General features: G+C 38.5%; 1 protein-coding gene across 1 annotated transcript in view; it reads left to right on the plus strand.

Annotated features, from left to right (window-relative positions):
* zfhx4 (zinc finger homeobox 4) overlaps nt 1-18,924 on the plus strand; it is a 90,977-nt gene that overhangs the window by 29,994 nt on the left and 42,059 nt on the right. The window contains exon 3 of the mRNA XM_052113754.1: nt 801-1,303. Coding sequence (XP_051969714.1) covers nt 801-1,303 — 503 coding nt within the window. The remainder of the gene's footprint in view (nt 1-800; nt 1,304-18,924) is intronic.

Here is an 18,924-nt window from a genome sequence, read left to right on the forward strand (position 1 = left end):
CTGTAGAGCTCTGTATTAGAACAATGCCCCAACACACAACACTAGCAGCAGAAATTTTACTTTCTCACTATGTTGGCTCAGACCAAGTACAGCCTCTCTGCATCTGTTTTTGAAAACTGATACTCTTGTGCATTCCACTCATGGATATTTACCTCCATGCTAAGTATAGACTGACACATATACATTAGCTTGTCAAGAAATATTGTTTCCAGAAATAATATGGCAAACCAACAGGCAGCTAAACTCAGAAACTCTGTCTGACAAAATGCTTTATTTTTACCTGGTCTTGAACTTGTGTAATTATTAAATTCAAAGCTTTTTACTAGTGGGTTTATGGTATGGAAAATTATCTTGCTCACTTGTAAAATTACAGAGATTAAAGCACTAAATTACAATTAGATATAAGATGATTTTATTTTTTATTATTTTGATTTTTTACACTACTATTGAGGCAGGATCTTTTAATATCGATCAGTTTTCACATCTTTAAAGAAAGAACAAAAAATGTGCCTAAGTACAAACTCAGGAATGCCTGGTAGAAGTAATTAAAGCTATCTGATGAGGAAGTTTAGAACTTGAAAGGGATGATTGTAATTGATCCTGATTCAATCCTATTATAGCTTTTTATAGTTAAGGCTTTATAAAAGCCATACTCCTCACTGGGGCTTTATTTTATCAAATCCTTTTGTATGGGTGCCTTACACCAGTCTCTCAGCTCTTTTAAAATTTCATTTAATAAAAATCCCTTTTCTCTTTTTCTCCTCCCTGTGACGCTTTGCCCCCCCCCCCTCTCCCTGTAGTAAATAATGAGCTGCCTGCCGAGCTGCGTCTTGCGAGTGGTCAGCTAATGGGTGATGACCTGTCCGTCCTCTCTGCTGGGGAGCTGTCGCCTTGCATCAATGACCCTCTGCTGAAACTCTTCCAGTGTGCGGTGTGCAACAAATTCAGCTCTGACAGCCTGGAGGCCCTGAGCGGGCACGTGGCGGGCGAGCGATCACTTCCGGAAGAGGAGTGGAGGGCTGTGATGGGAGACGTCTACCAATGCAAGCTGTGCAACTATAACACACAGCTCAAGGCCAATTTCCAACTCCACTGCAAGACCGACAAGCACATGCAGAAGTATCAGTTGGTGGCCCACATCAAGGAAGGTGGCAAAGCCAACCAGTGGCGTCTCAAGTGCATTGCCATCGGCAACCCTGTGCACCTGAAGTGCAATGCCTGCGACTACTACAGCAACAGTGTGGAGAAGCTGAGATTGCATGTGACCAACCAGAGGCACGAAGCTGTTTTGAAAGTCTACAAGGTCAGTAATGCTTTACTTTGTATCAGTCAGTGTCATGACCCACTGTCCAAGTTCTGCATGTTCTCTGCATCACATTTGTATTTAGTTTGTTTTATCTAACATGAATTGCATTCTATGTGTTTCTTCACTGTTTAAAAATATTAAGTGGATTGACAGACAGCTGAGACAGACAGCAGATTCAGTTACTGTCATCAAAAGAACATAAACAAAGAACATTTGTTTTCCCGCACCTTGTTTTTATTTTTTTTTACAATGTCAGATGGGGCATTAGGGCAGCTGTAATTTGATTTGCCCTTCCATGCTCACCCTTTTTCCAGTTTCCCTCCCTCTCTTTCCTGTAAAGATTCTACATACAGGAATATGCCAGTCTGCCTGTTTACATGATGCCTTTCAGAAATCAAACTCAATTGAATTTATGTCTGAAATATCAATATTTTTAACAGTGAAGTTGGATGGTGTTGTAGTGGTTCACTGAATTTTCACCTCAGAGAAAAGATGCTCCGTCATCCTGCAAACAACAACAAGTATCATGTGAACAGCTGAGTGTGTGTTTGTCCACATGCGTGCGTAAGAAAGGGAGTTTTGCAATGCACACAAGTGATGTTTTGATGTTCCAGACATTCTTATATTTTGATTTGTGGGTCAAATTTTGCTTTCCAGGCCCGGGGCAGATAACTGATCCACAGTGGTGATGGTGGTTGAACAGAGGCCACTGCAGCCTTATCCTGTTCTTAAGTGCATTTGGGTGTTGACTTACTGGACTGGTGTGATTGCCTGAAACAATAATACTAACATCCTGAAATCATAGACCAGCATCACATCCCAGACACATTAGTGGACTCCTCTGGATAAACTGTATTAACTTAATGAAGATCTATTGACCAGCATTAGTCACTTTTGACTTGTGTGTGCTTGTAAGCCGAACTCGGCTGTGTATTTAGAAAAGTGAATTTAGAATCTGACCATAGCGACACTGCAAACAAATTTGGCAGCCCTGTAATGATAGCAATAATAAAACAATTCATTACTTTGACCCAAATGAACATATGATCATTCCAAGAGGCTTTTTTTAAAAGGAAGAACAACTATTTCACGCAGTGAAAGATTAGAATAGAACCAAAACACTTAAAAAGGCCTTTAAAAATAATAAATTATACATTGAACAGCTCCATGTTATTAATTATTCAGAAAGTGTTAGAAATACGGAGCAAGTAACCAAACAACAAAGAGCAAATCCTCCAACGGGTGAAGTCAGCATGAGGCAAATGAAGGGCTAAAAGAATCGCATGTGGTATTTGGAGGCCTGGCATTAAAGACACAGTCCATGGGAATGTTTTAAAAATCCTTAGCAGTTTAGAAAGGGGTGGGGGGGTCAGGGGGCTCGGCTAATTCTGTAAGCAAATAAAGAAGGATCCATGGCAACAGAGAGCATTTTGAATCATGTCAAAAGACAACTAGATTGAAGATTAGAAGAAGAAAAAGCCCTAGCATGATCTTAGCAAGTCTCTCGCTTACGCATTTGTTTGATCACTTGCGTGTACGAATGTGTCATTGCATGATTGATTATTTAAATGATTGCTTCTGTTTGACCTGTAAACTGATCTGAAAAGTTAAATTGAAGTTTACCTTCATTTTTAGATTACATTATGTTCCTAAACTAAGGTACGTCTTTTTAATGCTTTTACTTGTCCTCCTTTATTTTCTAGAACATCAGGTGGCTTTTATGGAATATTTAGGATTTAAAATGTTGCTGATCTTTCAGGTTTATTCATGGCATATCCTGAACCAGCATGACAGTTGACTCCATTTGAATCTTGGAAGTGAATGATCTTGCCAAAGAGAGAGTGAGAGAAATTGAATCTAATGAAAGCTGTTGTTTGTAGGGCTATTTATGTGAACTGCCCTTCAGTTATCAAGGTAAAAAAGAGAAGTCAAGGTAAAAAGATATTAGCGTTCAAATGGACAGATTTTTATTAGCTCACACTTTAAAAAGTGTCAGAACAGGTGATGGCGCTCAATTGTGATGGAGAGAAAGGGGCGTTCATTTGACACAAAGGGGGTGAGGGGGTTCGGTCTGGCTCTCTCATCTCCTTGCACCCCACCTTTACCCAGGGAGAGAGGAAAATCTGTTCTACAGATGCGGCTTCTAATGCTTTTGGCAGGATCAGGCCATTTCACTTGTGTATATTTGGTAGTAAATGTTGGGGGGAAAAAAGGTTTCTTTATTCGACCAGAAAAACACCTCGTCTTTTATGCTTAAAGGTGAAAGGGTAGCACAAAAGAACAAAGAATTGATGACCTTTCCATATGTGTCCAGAACATAAGTATCTTTATGGCTAAAAATGATCGAGGATACAAACAAAAAGGATATTCAATATTTTTATTGCAGATCTGTACCTATGATTTTCTAAAGGAAATGAAGATTGCAGGATTTGCAGACTTTAATAAACTACCTAAATTACATTTACTGTGTAATGTTTCTTCTTCTTGAAGAGTATGGTGAGTAAATGTAAAAAAGCTTCAAATTAGAGGCCGAGGAAGTGAATTCGGGGGTTTTAAATCTCCCAAGCAACACCTAAAACAGCCTTGGATTTTCTTTTCAACATATGAAGTAACTCTGCTATTAAAATAAATACAATGGATATACTTGGCTTCTTATAGTGTTTGGCTTTTGCTTATAGTAATGATGAATTGTCATGATACAATTATCATTAATAAACACTCAAATAAATGCAGATGTAGCCGAGTGTAAATCTGTCAAGGCCTTTCGAAGGTGGTGTAACGCTTGATTAAGAAAGGGTGAGAAATGTCTGTTTCTCCAAAGAGCCGATTTGCGCTGGGCACTTGGGTCATTTGAAGCCAAGAATGTTCATGGTCAGTATGTTAGAAAGCATGTAAGGGGAAATGCAAATACCAACTTGCACCTGTTCACCAGGTGCTCCTCGCATGGCTCCTCTTCTCTCTCCTATTCTCTCTCACTCACCTTCTGTTTGTATATTCCCTTCTCTCTCTATACTTCCTCTTTCTGGAGGCTTGTGTGCAGAACACAGGGATGTCCAGTGTGTATCTCCCAGTTGCGAGTCAGGAGCTATGAATTGCTTAATTACAACAGCCTGCCCACTACCAGAACATTTGTCATCAGTCAAGCAGAATTTTTTTTTTCTGGAGTCCAAGACACTATTTCCATATTTGTATTTTCCTCCTCCTTTTCCCTTTTCTACCCTCTAAATGGACATAATGCACCTCTCTCTGGTGGAGGTAGATGGGGAGATGGAGCTGCAGCGACAGGCTTTCTATAGCCTTGTCCCCAGGGAGAGGCAGATAGCCCATCTCATTATCCATGATATGGATGGCAACACCATTGGTCGGGGCAGGGAAATGAGAGGGGAAATTAAAAGAGGGGAGCAGAGAAAGGAGGAAGGAGGAGAGATTGTGAGAAAGAGGAGACTGGAATTTCAGGTTTATTAGATTTATTAGATTTATATACAGATTTATTTCACCAGCCGTTTTCTCTCTCTCTCTCTCCCCCTCTCCCTTTCTATCCCCCACTCTTCTCAGTCTGTCTTTCAAAACCAAGATGGCTGCCAGTTGATGGGCACATTATTATGTTGGTGGTTATAGCACATTCATTACTGAAGGTCAGGCTAACTCCTCCTCATTTGAAAATCAAATGTCCCATATATATGCAGCTCAAATTATGGTCTGTCATTTCACCCAATCTGATGGTAAAATGGACAGGAGATTGAGCTGATGGTATTTGCATAAAAAGCCATTGTGGTATAGAAGAACAGGGAGGATTGATTTTGCACGCAAACTTCCTATAGCATCATCATTGTTGTCAGTTTTTTATTTTTTATTTTATTTTGAGGCTTTTTGCCAGTTATTATTAATAGGGACTGAGATTGAGGTGGAAAAGATTGAGATACACACCTGTATCTCACAAATTAGCAACATGATCAACCAGGCCACAAAAACACCCTCCATGAAGTGCCTTAAAATATATCGTTTTGATATGTTTGGATTGTTTTGACAGCTGGTCAATATTAATTTTTGACTAACATATACATCCATAATGTTTTATAAGTAATTTATCTTTTAGTATCTTCAAAATGAAACACTACACTGCATAGCAGGCATCCAAACATTGGAGAAAGTGGGATAGGAAGACCAAAAGAAAGAGGAAAAACAGGCATTGCCTGGTCTAAAGCTGTTTGTCAAAAAGAGTGGGACTGCCGCATTGCTGAAGGACTTTGCTCGGGTCCAAACAGCATTATATCAGCCCTCACTTTACAAACGCAAACAAAACCACAGCCTCACAAATGTGTCAGTTTAATCACTTATTCTTGCTGGCATAAAAGTATGTCAGCACTCTCTCAGCCTGCCGCTCTGACCTAAGAGAGGGGCCAGATTATTCAGACGCTCTCGTCTTTCACCTGCATGCGGATTACAATGGGAATCTTTCAGGGGAGGGTGCGAGGGGGAGGGGTATAATTAAAGCATACAGACAGATGAGTGTGGGTGCAAACACAAAACCAAGGCTTCAGCTAGGCCCTGCTGTCATTAATCCTCATAGATATTAATAGGTATATCTCCCATCATGCCCTCCCCGCTTGTAAGCAGATGGTCATCTCTACACCGGCCCCGCAGAACTAACGTTTGCTGATGGACAACTTGTTAAAGTGTGGCAACCCAGACAGCCCTCTCTGTTTGGTTCTCTACTTTTTTTTTCCTTGCTGTTTTCTTTCTCTCTCTCTTTCTGTCTGTCTTGTGAGATGGGTGGGGGGCCGACATACGAGGATGCTCTGATATTAATAACCAGATGTGATCTTCCTGTTGGCCTTGGGTCAGAGAGGCCAGCCAGGTCAGCCCATTTGTCTGTGTGCAGGCACTGTGAAGTCTATTGAGGTTGACAGGTATGGGAACCATAGCAGGGGAAACAAGACTTACGGAGCCCCAAAAGGGAGCGTGGCACTCCCAGGAACAAAGAGTGGCAGGAGTTTGTCATTTTTTACCCCTTTCCTTTCTTTTCTCTTTCTTTTTTCTTCTCTTTTTTTCACTACCCCCCCCTCCACCCGTTCTTTTCTTGTGGGATTTGGGCCCAGATTAACAAAGGATGACTCACAGTTCTCTGATAAGGCCAGCCATGGAAGGACTTGAATTGCAATAATATGATATTCTTGGTGAAATAGCTTGCTGAGGGTAATTAACTTTGCTTTAACTCTTCAGATACAGATAGAGGGCAAACATATGACTTTGCCTGGAAAGCATGATTGGACAATAAATGTATGATTGTACATCACACATTCCCTCGAGGTCTCGTCTGTAACTCAGTGGAGATTTATTTTTCAATGCTAACCTTTATTTTTCCAGTTATTTTCTTTAACAATATACATGCAGCCAACGATCATGCATTAAAAAAAGTATCCTAAACATTATTAGGACAGTCAACAATTAACAGCAAAGAGAGAGTTTGCAGAAAAGACTGGAATTAAGATCAATATTGACCTGTGTTGTTTAATAAGAGCCATGACCATGAACAGATGCCCGAGTAAAGACAGAGCAGCAGTCATGGGTGGCAGTTTTTGCTCACATTAACAGACCTGAATGCAAGAAAGCATTCCTCAAGTAATTGATTTTAAACATTAGGTGCTCACTGAATAGATAAGTAGAGTGTAATATTTGATTACAGAGCAAAGAACTCCTTTAACCTCCTGTTCTTCCTGGGCAGGATTTCCAACACAATACGATTTACCTCCCCTTAGGTTCAGCAGGATTAGACCAATACTAGTAATCCTTAATGCTTTGAAATAGACCTGATAGAAGTTTCACTCATTTGTTTGGGATTATGCCCATGATTTTTTTTTTCACATTTAGTTGAATTAACCCATTGAATATTAATTTTTATAATTATTTGAAATGCTTAAAAGAATTTGCATGACATCCAGATGGCCAGTATTTTGTTTTTGTTTTTAGTGCTGTACTATAGAATTATTATTTTTACATTCTTTTTAAAGTACTTCTTCTATTTCCTCTCACCAGCTCCAAATATCATGTTTTACCGAACGCATGAATCATAGTGGTTCACCCAAAGGTGCAGTGTGTTTGAAAGAAGGCTGCCTAGATTTTGTGATTCTCTAGAGGAGAACAAAGGCAAACATTTCAGTAATCTTCAAAGTAGCCAGCGGTATGTTGAGTGGACAGTGGAATGCAGAATATGGCTAAGGTTTTTCAATTGAAAAAACTTTCCTTTTTTGGGTTGTATCTGCATAAACTGTGGTTGAAGCATTAGCTGTATCAGTCATATCGACTTACAATACAACAGTTTTGTGTTGTGCACCATGTTGTAAATTGATATGTTTATATGCATAAGAAGTAGTATGTATATTTGTGTGTGTGTGTGTGTGTCTGTTTTTGTATCTGTCTATATAATATTTATATAAATACATATTAATACACACACACACACACACACACACACACACACATACACACATGTTGTGTTTCCATGTTTTATGGGGACTTTCCATAGACATAATGGTTTTTATACTGTACAAACTTTATATTCTATCCCTGAAACCTAACCCTACCCCTAAACCTAACCCTCACAGAAAACTTTCTGCATTTTTACATTTTCAAAAAACATAATTTAGTATGATTTATAAGCTGTTTTCCTCATGGGGACCGACAAAATGTCCCCACAAGGTCAAACATTTCGGGTTTTACTATCCTTATGGGGACATTTGGTCCCCACAAAGTGATAAATACACGCTCACACACACACACACACACACACACACACACACACACACACACACACACACACACACACTGGTGGCTAAAAGTTTTGAATAATGGACAGATTTTGCTCTATGGAAAGAAATTGGTACTTTTATTGTGTGGCAAAATTGATCACAATGTATATTCAGGACATTAATAACATGAACATTTACTACAACAATTTTAACATTTTTTCAGAACTTTTTAACTTTTTCAAAGAGTTGTCATCAAGATATCCTCCATTTGCAGCAATGACAGCTTTGCAGATCCTTGGCATTCTAGCTGTCAGTTTGTGACATTTCACCCCACGCTTCCTGTAGCACTTCTCACACACCTCACAGTCTAGCTGATTCCACAAAATCTCAATGGGGTTAAGATCCATAACACTCTTTTCCAATTATCTGTTGTCCAATGCCTGTGTTTCTTTGCCACTTTAACCTTTTCTTTTTTGTTTTTCTGTTTCAAAAGTGACTTTTTCTTTGCAATTCTTCCCATAAGACCTGCACCCCTGAGTCTTCTCTTTACTGTACATGAAACTGGTGTTGAGTGGGCAGAATTCAATGAAGCTGTCAGCTGAGGACATGTCATGCATCCATTTCTCAGCTAGAGACTCTGATGTAGTTATCCTCTTGTTTAGTTGTACATCTGGCCTTACACATCTCTTTCTGTCCTTGTTAGAGCCAGCTGCCCTTTGTCTTTGAAGACTGTAGTGTACACCTTTGTAAGAAATCTGGCAATTTCAAGCATTGTATAGCCCTCATTGCTCAAAACAATGATTGAGCTGTTTCTTTTTTGCCATTTTGACCTAAAGACATGCTAGTCTATTGCATACTGTGGCAACTCAAAAACAAACACAAATACAATGTTAAGCTTAATTTAATGAACCAAATAGTTTTCAGTTGTGTTTGATATAATGGAAAGTGATTTTCTAGTACCAAATGAGCATGATTACTCAAGGATAAGGTGTTGGAGTGATGACTGGTGGAAATGGTGTGTGTGTGTGTGTGTGTGTGTGTGTGTGTGTGTGTGTGTGTGTGTGTGTGTGTGTGTATACAGTATATATGCACTACCAGTCAAAAGTTTTGAAACACCTGACTGAAATGTTTCTCATGATCTTAAAATTATTTTGATCTGAAGGCATATGCTTAAATGTATGAAATTAGTTTTGTAGACAAAAAATATAATTGTGCCACCATATTAATTTATTTCATTATAAAACTAATATTTATTTTTAAAAAAGTTTTTGAAATTGATGACTTGGACCAAATACTAAAGAAAAGTAGCCAATAAGCCCAAAATAGAGTGAAACCCCTTCAAAACTGTTTAAAAACCATCCCAGGCTAATACCTCAAGAAGTAAGTTGGTTGAGAAAATGGCAAAAGTACATGTCTGCAAATTCTAGGTAACGGGTGACTGCTTTGAAGATGTTAAAATATAACACAGTTATGATTTATTTAGAATTTTGTTTAGTCACAACATAATTCCCATAGTTCCATTTCTGTTATTCCATAGATTTGATGAATTTACAATTATTCTAAAATGTAAAAAAAAAAAAATAATAAAGAATGAGTGTGTTTCAAAACTTTTGACCGGTAGTGTGTGTGTATATATAGGTCCCCCTCGTGCCACCAAATCAGCGCCAACCCGCATCTCATAATAGGATTCTGAGATTATGTTCTTCTCACTACAATTGTACAGATCGGTTATATGAGTTACTGCAGACTTTGTCAGTTTGAACCAGTCTGGCCATTCTCTGTTGATCTCTCACATCAACAATGCGTTTCCATCCACAGAACCGCCACTCACTGGATTTTTTGGTTTGTTTGTTTTTTTGGTCACAATTCTGAGTAAATTCTAGAGACTGTTCTGTGTGAAAATCCCAGAAGATCAGCAGTTACTGAAATACTCAAATCAGCCCGTCTGGCACCAACAATTCATGCCACGGTCCAAATCACTGAGATCACATTTTTCCATATTCTGATGGTTGATGTGAACATTAACTGAAGCTTTTGACCTGTATCTGCATGATTTTATGCACTGCACTGCTGCCACATGATTGGCTGATTAGATAATTGCATTGATGACTGTTGGTGCCAGATGGGCTGGTTTGAATATTTCTGTAACTGCTGATCTCCTGGGATTTTTACACACCACAGTCTCTAGAATTTAATCAGAATGGTGCAAAAACAAAAAAACATCAAGTGAGCGGAGAATGCTGACAATGGTTTGAACTGACACAATCTATGTTAACTCAGATAACCGCAATTGTGGTGAGAAGAACATAATCTCTGAATGCTATTCTGAGATGCGGGTTGGTGCTGTTTTGGCGGCACGATGGGGACCTACACAATATTAGGCAGGTGGTTTTAATGTTGTGGCTGATTGATATATATATAGTACTGTGCAAGAGTTTTAGGCACTTATGAAAAATTTTGCATAGTGAGGATGTCTTCAAAAATAATTACATAAATAGTTTATAAATATAGTTTAAATTGGTGTTCAAAAGTCCATTAAACATAAAAAAGCCAAATCTATATTTGGTGTGGCCACCTTTCCTTTTAAAACAGCACCAGTTCTCCTAGGTACACATGGACACAGTTTTTCTTGGTTGTTGGCAGATAGGATGTACCAAGCTTCTTGGAGAATTCACCACAGTTCTTCTATCTATTTTGTCTCAATTGCTTCTGTCTCTTCATGTAATCCCAGACTGACTCGATGTTCAGTAGGGGGCTCTGTGGGGCAATGCCATCTCTTGCAGAGCACCCCGTTCTTCTATTCTAATCTGTTCTATTTGTAAAAGTAATGTTTGGGAGTCTAAAATTTATTTTTCTCTCACTAAAGCTGAAGATATAAATAACCATCTTAATAACAAATGTTATTGTGAAACATCTTAAGTGCCTACATTTTTGGCACAGTACAGTATATATATATATATATATATATATATATATGTATGTGTGTGTGTGTGTGTGTGTGTGTGTGTGTGTGTGTGTGTGTGTGTGTGTGTGTGTGTGTTGTATACCCCCGTCTACTTTTGATGTGTGGATAGGTGGGTGGGTAAGAGTGTTATTTGCTTACACTCTTTTGATAGCGCATAGGTTAAAAGCATTTGCCCCTGCAGACTCGATTCCTGAAGATTTTCTTTGGGAATATGCAAAGCGGTCGGCTAAGAACTGCTCCCATTGTAGAGTCATAGCAGCAAAGCAAGAGGTAGGGCTATTTTAACATCTCTTCTTCATGATCCCTGCACTCTCTTCTTACCCCCATCCCCCCTCCCTCTTGCCCTTCCTTCTATAATAGGATGCAAATCAGGGACCCTCCTCTATGTTGTTGTGGAAGGGTAGAAGGCAAAAGGAACATGAAAGGGTTTAATGTTTAAAAATATCAATAGGGAATGCACACAGTGGTGAGTAGGGCCTTGATTAAATTTGGAGGGAGGGTTTGATTTTAGAGAATATATGAAAAATGGTTTTATATTTTACTTATAATTTTAATGATTAAATATACATATTAGCTGGTATTATGAAGCTTGAAATGCTGTTTCTTGAGACAATTGTTGTGCCTATATTTAGTGATTAGTTTCTAGACTCTGCCAAGACACTTTACAAAGCATATCAAAAATCTCAAAATAAAGGCATATGACTAGTGTATGATTAATAAAATTGAGTGTTCAAATTTACTGGATTTTTAAGGAGGTTAGGCAGAATTTTAGCCTCACCATTCACTTTCACTGCTTCTTTCTTTACAATGTAAGAGCATGGTGGCTGAGACCAACATTATGCTAAAGGAAGTCACAACCAACATGAGGGTGTTGTTATGAGTTAATGATGTCAGAATTAAATTTTTTTGGGTGAGTATCCCTTTAAATTGACTAATTGAGAACCCCAGTTTCAGACCACACCAATACGCTCAATAGCAGAAAACCAGATTTTAGTGCAGCATGAAGAAGGTGCAGCCTCTGGTCTTTTTCACTTCCTGCTTGAGACAGGCAAAGCTTTCAAGGGTAGTGGTGAGGTCAGTGGATTTAATGGTAGAGAGGTGACCAGGCGACAGATTTTAAATCAACATAATATAAATACACCTCCATTTTCAATGGGAGTTTGCTTTCTTTCAAGAAAATTTAAGGGGAAAGACGAACACTCGTGCCTGTCTTGGCAGTAGAAAGGATTAGAGGAGTGAAGATTAAGGACTGCTTTTTAATCTTCCATATCAACTACAGAGGTGAGAGGTTATATGCAAATGGAATGCTGATATAATGAATTCTGATGCTCCTGCTTCATGTTTTGGGCCAATTATTCTTTTTAGAGAGACAAGAGAATCTATTATCCGGAGACCATTCAGCATCAATAGGATGCCAACATCATAGCCATTTGATTTGTTTCAAAATGTTTTAAAACCTAGTGAGCTGCCTACCGTGACAGCAATTTGGGCATCAATTTATAGGCATGGTACAACATTTAATCCGGTCTAGGTAGACAGTTCACTAGGTTTTAAAACATTCAAAATATGATTCAACTGAACACACCTATAATTCCCCCCTAAAAGGTAAACAGCTCACAAGACTCAAAAAGACATTTAAATTAGACTATATTTTTCTTACTTTTATTTCATTTATTTATCATTAATCTAACAATGGTCATATGTATTTTAAACAATTCTGTACTATCTACCAAATGTATATGTGTACTGCAGAGATAAGGATCTTTCCCCTCACTTATATTCCTGTTGGGATGGAAGATATCTATGGACTGCTGTTCTATTTGTAGACCTGCCCATGACACTTTACTGCACCATCATTATTGTACTATCAAATGTTCATTCGTGACATACTGTATGACTGCACTTGATAATACGAAATAAAAGAAAAGTAAAAAAAAAAAAAATTTAATCTGCCTATAATTCCCAAAATGTTGTCTAGGTAGGCAGCTTACTAGGTTTTAATACATTCTAAACATTTTATTTAAACTTCCAAGCACACTTATTGTGGCCTCCAAAAAGGTATGCCGTTTACAAGATTTAAAAATTTTTGTTGCCTACAATTCCACCAATGCTGGCTTTATAGGGAACGTCCTAAGTTTTGAAACACACCCTCTGGATTTTTCTGTTTAACTTTGTGTGATGCTGATAAGTGGAGTTCTTCATTAGAATACATTCCGTCACATTAATAGCTGAGCATTATAAAATCAAAGGATTACATGTGCTTGTTGTGCAGTGGAGATGCAATTTAACCCACATAATTCTGGTCTGGAGGTCTTTACAGTGCAATAGGGACCTCTGATTGACCTTTCTCAGTTAGACATGTGATTAGGGAATACCGTTGCATGCCAGTCCTACTTTTTCTGCTTCACACAGAGAGCGGTAACATGACAATTGATGGCGTAGTCTCCTGTGCATTAAAGTCTCTATTGTCCTATGGTTCTATTCATTCTTAATAATTTCCTTCTGTCAAATAGGAGCATTATTGCAAGTGTATGATATATGCCAGATCAACAACATTAGCACCACATGGAAATATTTCTCTCTGTGTGTCCCCCTTCATTTGTTTACCATTCGGAAGAAACGTGTGAGGCTATAGCATGATTGGTTTCCAACCCACTGAGCACTGTTTACTTAAGTCGACAGGAATTGGCACTAACAGCAATCGGTGAAATATTGCATTGCAGAACAATCCACATATTAAAATGCTGTTAAAACACATTTCTCATGGTCAAACACACATACATTGATATGATTACTATGAATGTAAATGTACATGAGAGGGCGAAAAATATTTACAAAGAGAAACACTCATGCTCACAAATTTTTGTTTTAAGACTTTCTGCCTACCAGCTGTCAATTTGTAGATTTATTTGTTTTTAGTGGATTTCTGTTTGGACCATGCTTGACTGGCCAGCATTTACATTAACAATTCCAAAGTCATGGTTCTTACCAGCAAACACTTGCATCAACATATTGACTGTCGATTTGAGACCGTCGGAATTGTAATGTTCTTTGTTCTCCTGTGACTATGCAGTACATTGTAGCTCCTCTTCGGAATCAATGTCCTGCACTTGTCCTGGAAAAATGGCCATGTGTTGCCCCAGACTGGTCCTGCTGGTCCAAGAGCTATTACAGTAAATGAGAGGCTGTGGATGGATGCTGCAATTGTGGTTTTAGTCATTTTGGAGGGACCCGGGTGTGTCCCGCTCCCCTTACTGCGGCTCCGCAAGCCACCTCAGACGAGAGAGTCCTGGTGAAAGACACATTGTGCTAATTCACTTACTTTACTTGGCATGCATTTGCAAGGATGATGATTATTATTATGTGACCTAAGCAGCTAACCATATGGCCATGCACTGGCAGAATGTCCTAAGCCATAATTACATATGATGAACCAGACGGAATCAGAGAAAAAAATAAATAGACGAGGTAATTTGGGGCTCTTTGATGCATTCCTTTGGATTTGTTGAGGTAGTGGAGAAACAAAGTAGAAAGGATATGGTTTTTCAGGTTTGTTTTGTGCCTGTAGCGGACAAGACGGTGGCCTTGTGCAAGATCTCTAAATGGAATGCATGGGGCATACCTCTAACACAAGAATTTTGCTTGGGTTGCCAACTCCTACAGTACCATGATATAACATTACATTTATGTCTCCGGGCTCAATAGTGCTTACTGGTAACATGTGTTTGGACGGTGTCAGCATTGATGGAATCATATACCTGGCTGGCCTCCAAGTAAGGCTGGAATGTGTTTAAAATGCTTGGAGGAACAAAACAAGCTTTTGTTTATTTAATTTTTTTTTCTTCGTTTTTGGGGCCCCTGTAGTTACACAGAAACTGGTGCCTCTTTGAGAGCGCACAAACAAGAAATCTTCAGATTTAAAAAAATAGTACAAGTTAGTACAGTATAGCTTCCATTTGCCAATATTGTTATTACAACGTGGTGGTGAAAGCTTTCAGAGCAAGTTGAATTTTGTATTGCTAATGACAACAATAAAAATGGTTGCATGGAATGTCCTAATTTAGGGACAAGATATGTGTCTCTAATCTTCTTTTTAACCCTTCCTTTTTTGTCTCAAGAAGTCTTCTCATTCTAATAGAACAGAGCAAATAAACATCCAGCCCTTATCCTTATTCTGAATTCCACTAATGAGTCTGTTTTGTCACTGCAGGCATTACAAATGAAACTAGGCTCCTACTGCCAACAGCAGACGGGCAGAGGGAAAGGAAAGGAGAGGTGTTTTGTAATCATTGAAGTCAGCATAAATAAATAAGTCTCGTCAGGTTGGGAAAAAAAACACACTCCCTGGGAATTGGGGCCTAGTTTGACAGGTGATGGGGAGTCCCCGGTGCTTTGATTTGCATTGTTTTGGCAGCATGGTATGATGGCGTCTTTGCTTTAGAGTTGGCTGGTTCATGCCTGATTAGGTCCTGAGAGCCCAGAGAGCAGGAGGTGGGTGTTCCTTCTCAGACCCCTGTGCCCGTGGTTCCCATTCATCTGAATGTGCACTTCGGCATGCCAAGGGCCACCCGGGGACAACAAGTTAGCTAAAATGATTGGACCCCTTGGGGTTTTGACTCTTGGTTGTTTGCCAAATGCTAATCTAGAACAATTATCCATCAAAGGCAAGAGCAATCCGCTATATTGTCATAGATAGTTTCTTCACCACCCACACCAACAGCACTTGGAGCGATGTCATAGATTTTGCTCTGTGCTTGACAGAAACACTGCAAGATTTATCCTCCAGGTTTCTTCTGAACCAAGTTGAGGTGAGAAAAACCAAAGTCTTGTTCTTTTATTTATTTATTTTTATAATAAATAGGCCTTCTTTTCCTTGCTAGCAGCTTGCTGACTTTTGGTAGGCGGAATCTGCTCCATGATGCCACAAACATTTTGAACTTTGCAGGTAGTATATAACTGCTTTGCGAGTCTGGCAGAACTAAAAATGGTAAGCTTAAACCTCATAAATCAGAAACCCCAGACTCGAGCCTCTGAACAGCTTGCACCGGTGCCACAGAGGTATATAAAAGAAGGAAGAAAAATACACAATTTCAATATAGGTCTTAAACAAACAAAGCAGGAATGCTGATAGTGAATAAATTAATATTTTTGAAGCTATGCACAGTTTCTCTGCCTGATGCTTTAGACGTTAGACATGACTGTGTTTTATTAGGACCATGAAAATGGATACTCAGCCATGATTCAGAATAATTTAAGATGTGCGGTCAGGCCCGTTCACATGCAACACAAATCTATTTCATATTTGTATGAAAGTAGTAGTAATGGAGTCAGCTAAATCTTGATACAACTCAAAATATGCATAAATGTGATTTGAGGATGGGAATGCAACTTCAACAATAGCTAGCCAGTAGCCCTCAAGCAAACTTTTGTTTATTATCAAAAGTTATTCATCCTAATAATGTTTAGTCATCCTCCAGAAAAACAAATTATATAGCAGTTTTCTTAGAAACAATCTTAATAGAGCTGGGCTGGAAGGTTCTCTGTACTACTTTGGTAACACTAAAACTGCTTAAAATGAATTTATGATTCAAAGGTTGCACAGACATCAGGAAAACTGAGAGAATTCAGGAATTAGTTCTTGGCAATAATTGAGTTGAAAAATAAATCAAGTTTTAGAAAACTCAACAAAGATTCTGCATTTTGAGCATATTGTCCAGTTGGATTCTGTTTAATTTATGGCTTGTACTTTTACATGCAGCAGTTGTCCAAGAGCTGCAGGTCTTTGAGAGGTTTATATGCCAATTCCACAGGGTTTGAGTCTGTTTAGGACACAGAGAGGGAGTTCTTACAAGTAACCCCTCATGTCTTCGGAGTACTTCCTTTTCGAAAGAAACAAAGATAGCTGTAATTAATGACCCTGAATTCGTGCCAAAAAGGCTTTCCTCTGACAACTTCAACTTAATTAAAGCTTAAGACATTTCAATGGCCACAGAGAGCCCCTTATGGAGCCCAGTCCTGCAGACTCGTGAGAAAATTCTGCAGAGTTTATGAAAGAAAAGATGTGTGTTACCACTGGTGCCATGACTCTAATCCCTGACAGTCCAAGAATCTATTTAGTCAAAAGGGTTTCCTTTTTAGCTGGCTCACACCTGCAGGCACGCCAGTACTTTCTTCAGGCTTGGAGAAGGCCGTTTTTTGTGTTTTACCGGAAGATAAGATAATGGAGGCCTCGCTCAAGCTTTTGTTTTTGCACATTGTTCATTAGTCTAGGAGTACTGTAGTCACACTTGATATGCTTGGCTTGACTGGAGAATGGGGAAGGGAAGGGGCTGTTTGTAGGATGGGGGGGGGGCTTTGTGTGTATGTGTGTGTTAGCCAGATAGGAAGCCTAGCAGATCTATATGGCCTTGCATGGCGCACCGCTGCACAATTTTAATGCGAAACGTTAGCCCAAATTAAAGTGTATAATTTTCAGGCAGGGCTGAATGAAGGAGCCCTGCTGTTTGAAACACATTATAGCTGAATAGAACAATGCGCAAAGCTGGACAGTTCGGATTTCGCCTACAAAGAACTGTTTTAAATACTCACTCTAACCTTCTGTGTGCAGCCTCCGCTTGGAGTCTCTTGTCAGAATTAACAAGCTTAGGAAGCCCCACCAGCTTTCAGTGTGTGTGTGTGTGTGTGTGTGTATGTGACTGTCCCTAAAAAGACCAATCCTGTTTGGCAGAGAGGGAAGGAGGCTGTTCACCTCATTCATACCAGTTGACCCACTGGAAACCAAAACACCAAGAGAAAGCGTTTAGGTGCAGTTTAGTTGCTGTAAATAGTGAAGGAATTAGCATAAGAAAGTACCCAGGATTTCCTCTTAGGCTTCATGAAAAGTTTAACACACTTTGTGTGTGCGTGCGTGAGTGTGTGTGCACCATTTATATGCGCCAATATTGTGCATAGTAATATACAGCAATATTTACTTAAAGATGCACTTAGTAACTTTTGACTCTGTCGTCTTGGACTTACACTGACACCTAGTGGCTTGGATGCAGCATCATTTAAAATCAATAGTTTTCAGTTTCAGATGCCATTGTAGAAATTTAGTATTCACAGTCAGCCATGATGGCTTGAATCAATGAGTAAAATTGTCAACTAAAAGGATGGTTACTGAGAATAAGCGAGTAGTATTCGGCTGGTCATGTGATTCTAGCATGGCAGCCCTCTTGTGCAGATCCCCTACATGTAGAATAAAACAGCTTTTATAAAGTTACTGGTGTGACTGGAGTCTTCATTGTAATGTGAGTGGTCATGATTTCTTGTATATATTGCAAAATTACTTTATCATTTTTATTTGTCAATGACCCATATTTGTTTATGAATCATTGACAAATAAGGTTGTCCAAGGTGTTAAAAACAAGAAATCTTTTAAAAAATCTAGTTAAGAACACACGTGTCAGTCAAGTTCTCAGAAATTTTAACATTTCTGAAAAACCTTTATTTTTTATTTATTTATTTATTTATTTATTTTTTTTTATATTTTAAACTTTCAAATTGTCATGTGGTGTAACCATCAAGTAAAAAGTATAATAATACATTATTTGTACCTTAAATATGAATCTTATTTTAAAACACAAATGCTTTACTGATTATTTTTTAAAGAAATAATAATAAAATATTATTTTGCACTAGTCATGCCAACTTTTTTTAAATATAAATTTCAGCTTTTAATGAGATTCTGGAAACCATATGACATTTTTACATTTTAAACCCCAGAAAAAAATATCAGTACTTTAAACTCAGAAATTTAAAATATGCTCATAACAGAAGAGGTGTATTCAAGTAAATGGTTTGTTTGAATTGCATTTTTCATGTATTTTGAAATAATTTTTCGCCCACTGTCACAGACATTTTTT

This window comes from Xyrauchen texanus, chromosome 41 (assembly GCF_025860055.1).
Source record: "Xyrauchen texanus isolate HMW12.3.18 chromosome 41, RBS_HiC_50CHRs, whole genome shotgun sequence".
NCBI classification, from domain to species: domain Eukaryota; kingdom Metazoa; phylum Chordata; class Actinopteri; order Cypriniformes; family Catostomidae; genus Xyrauchen; species Xyrauchen texanus.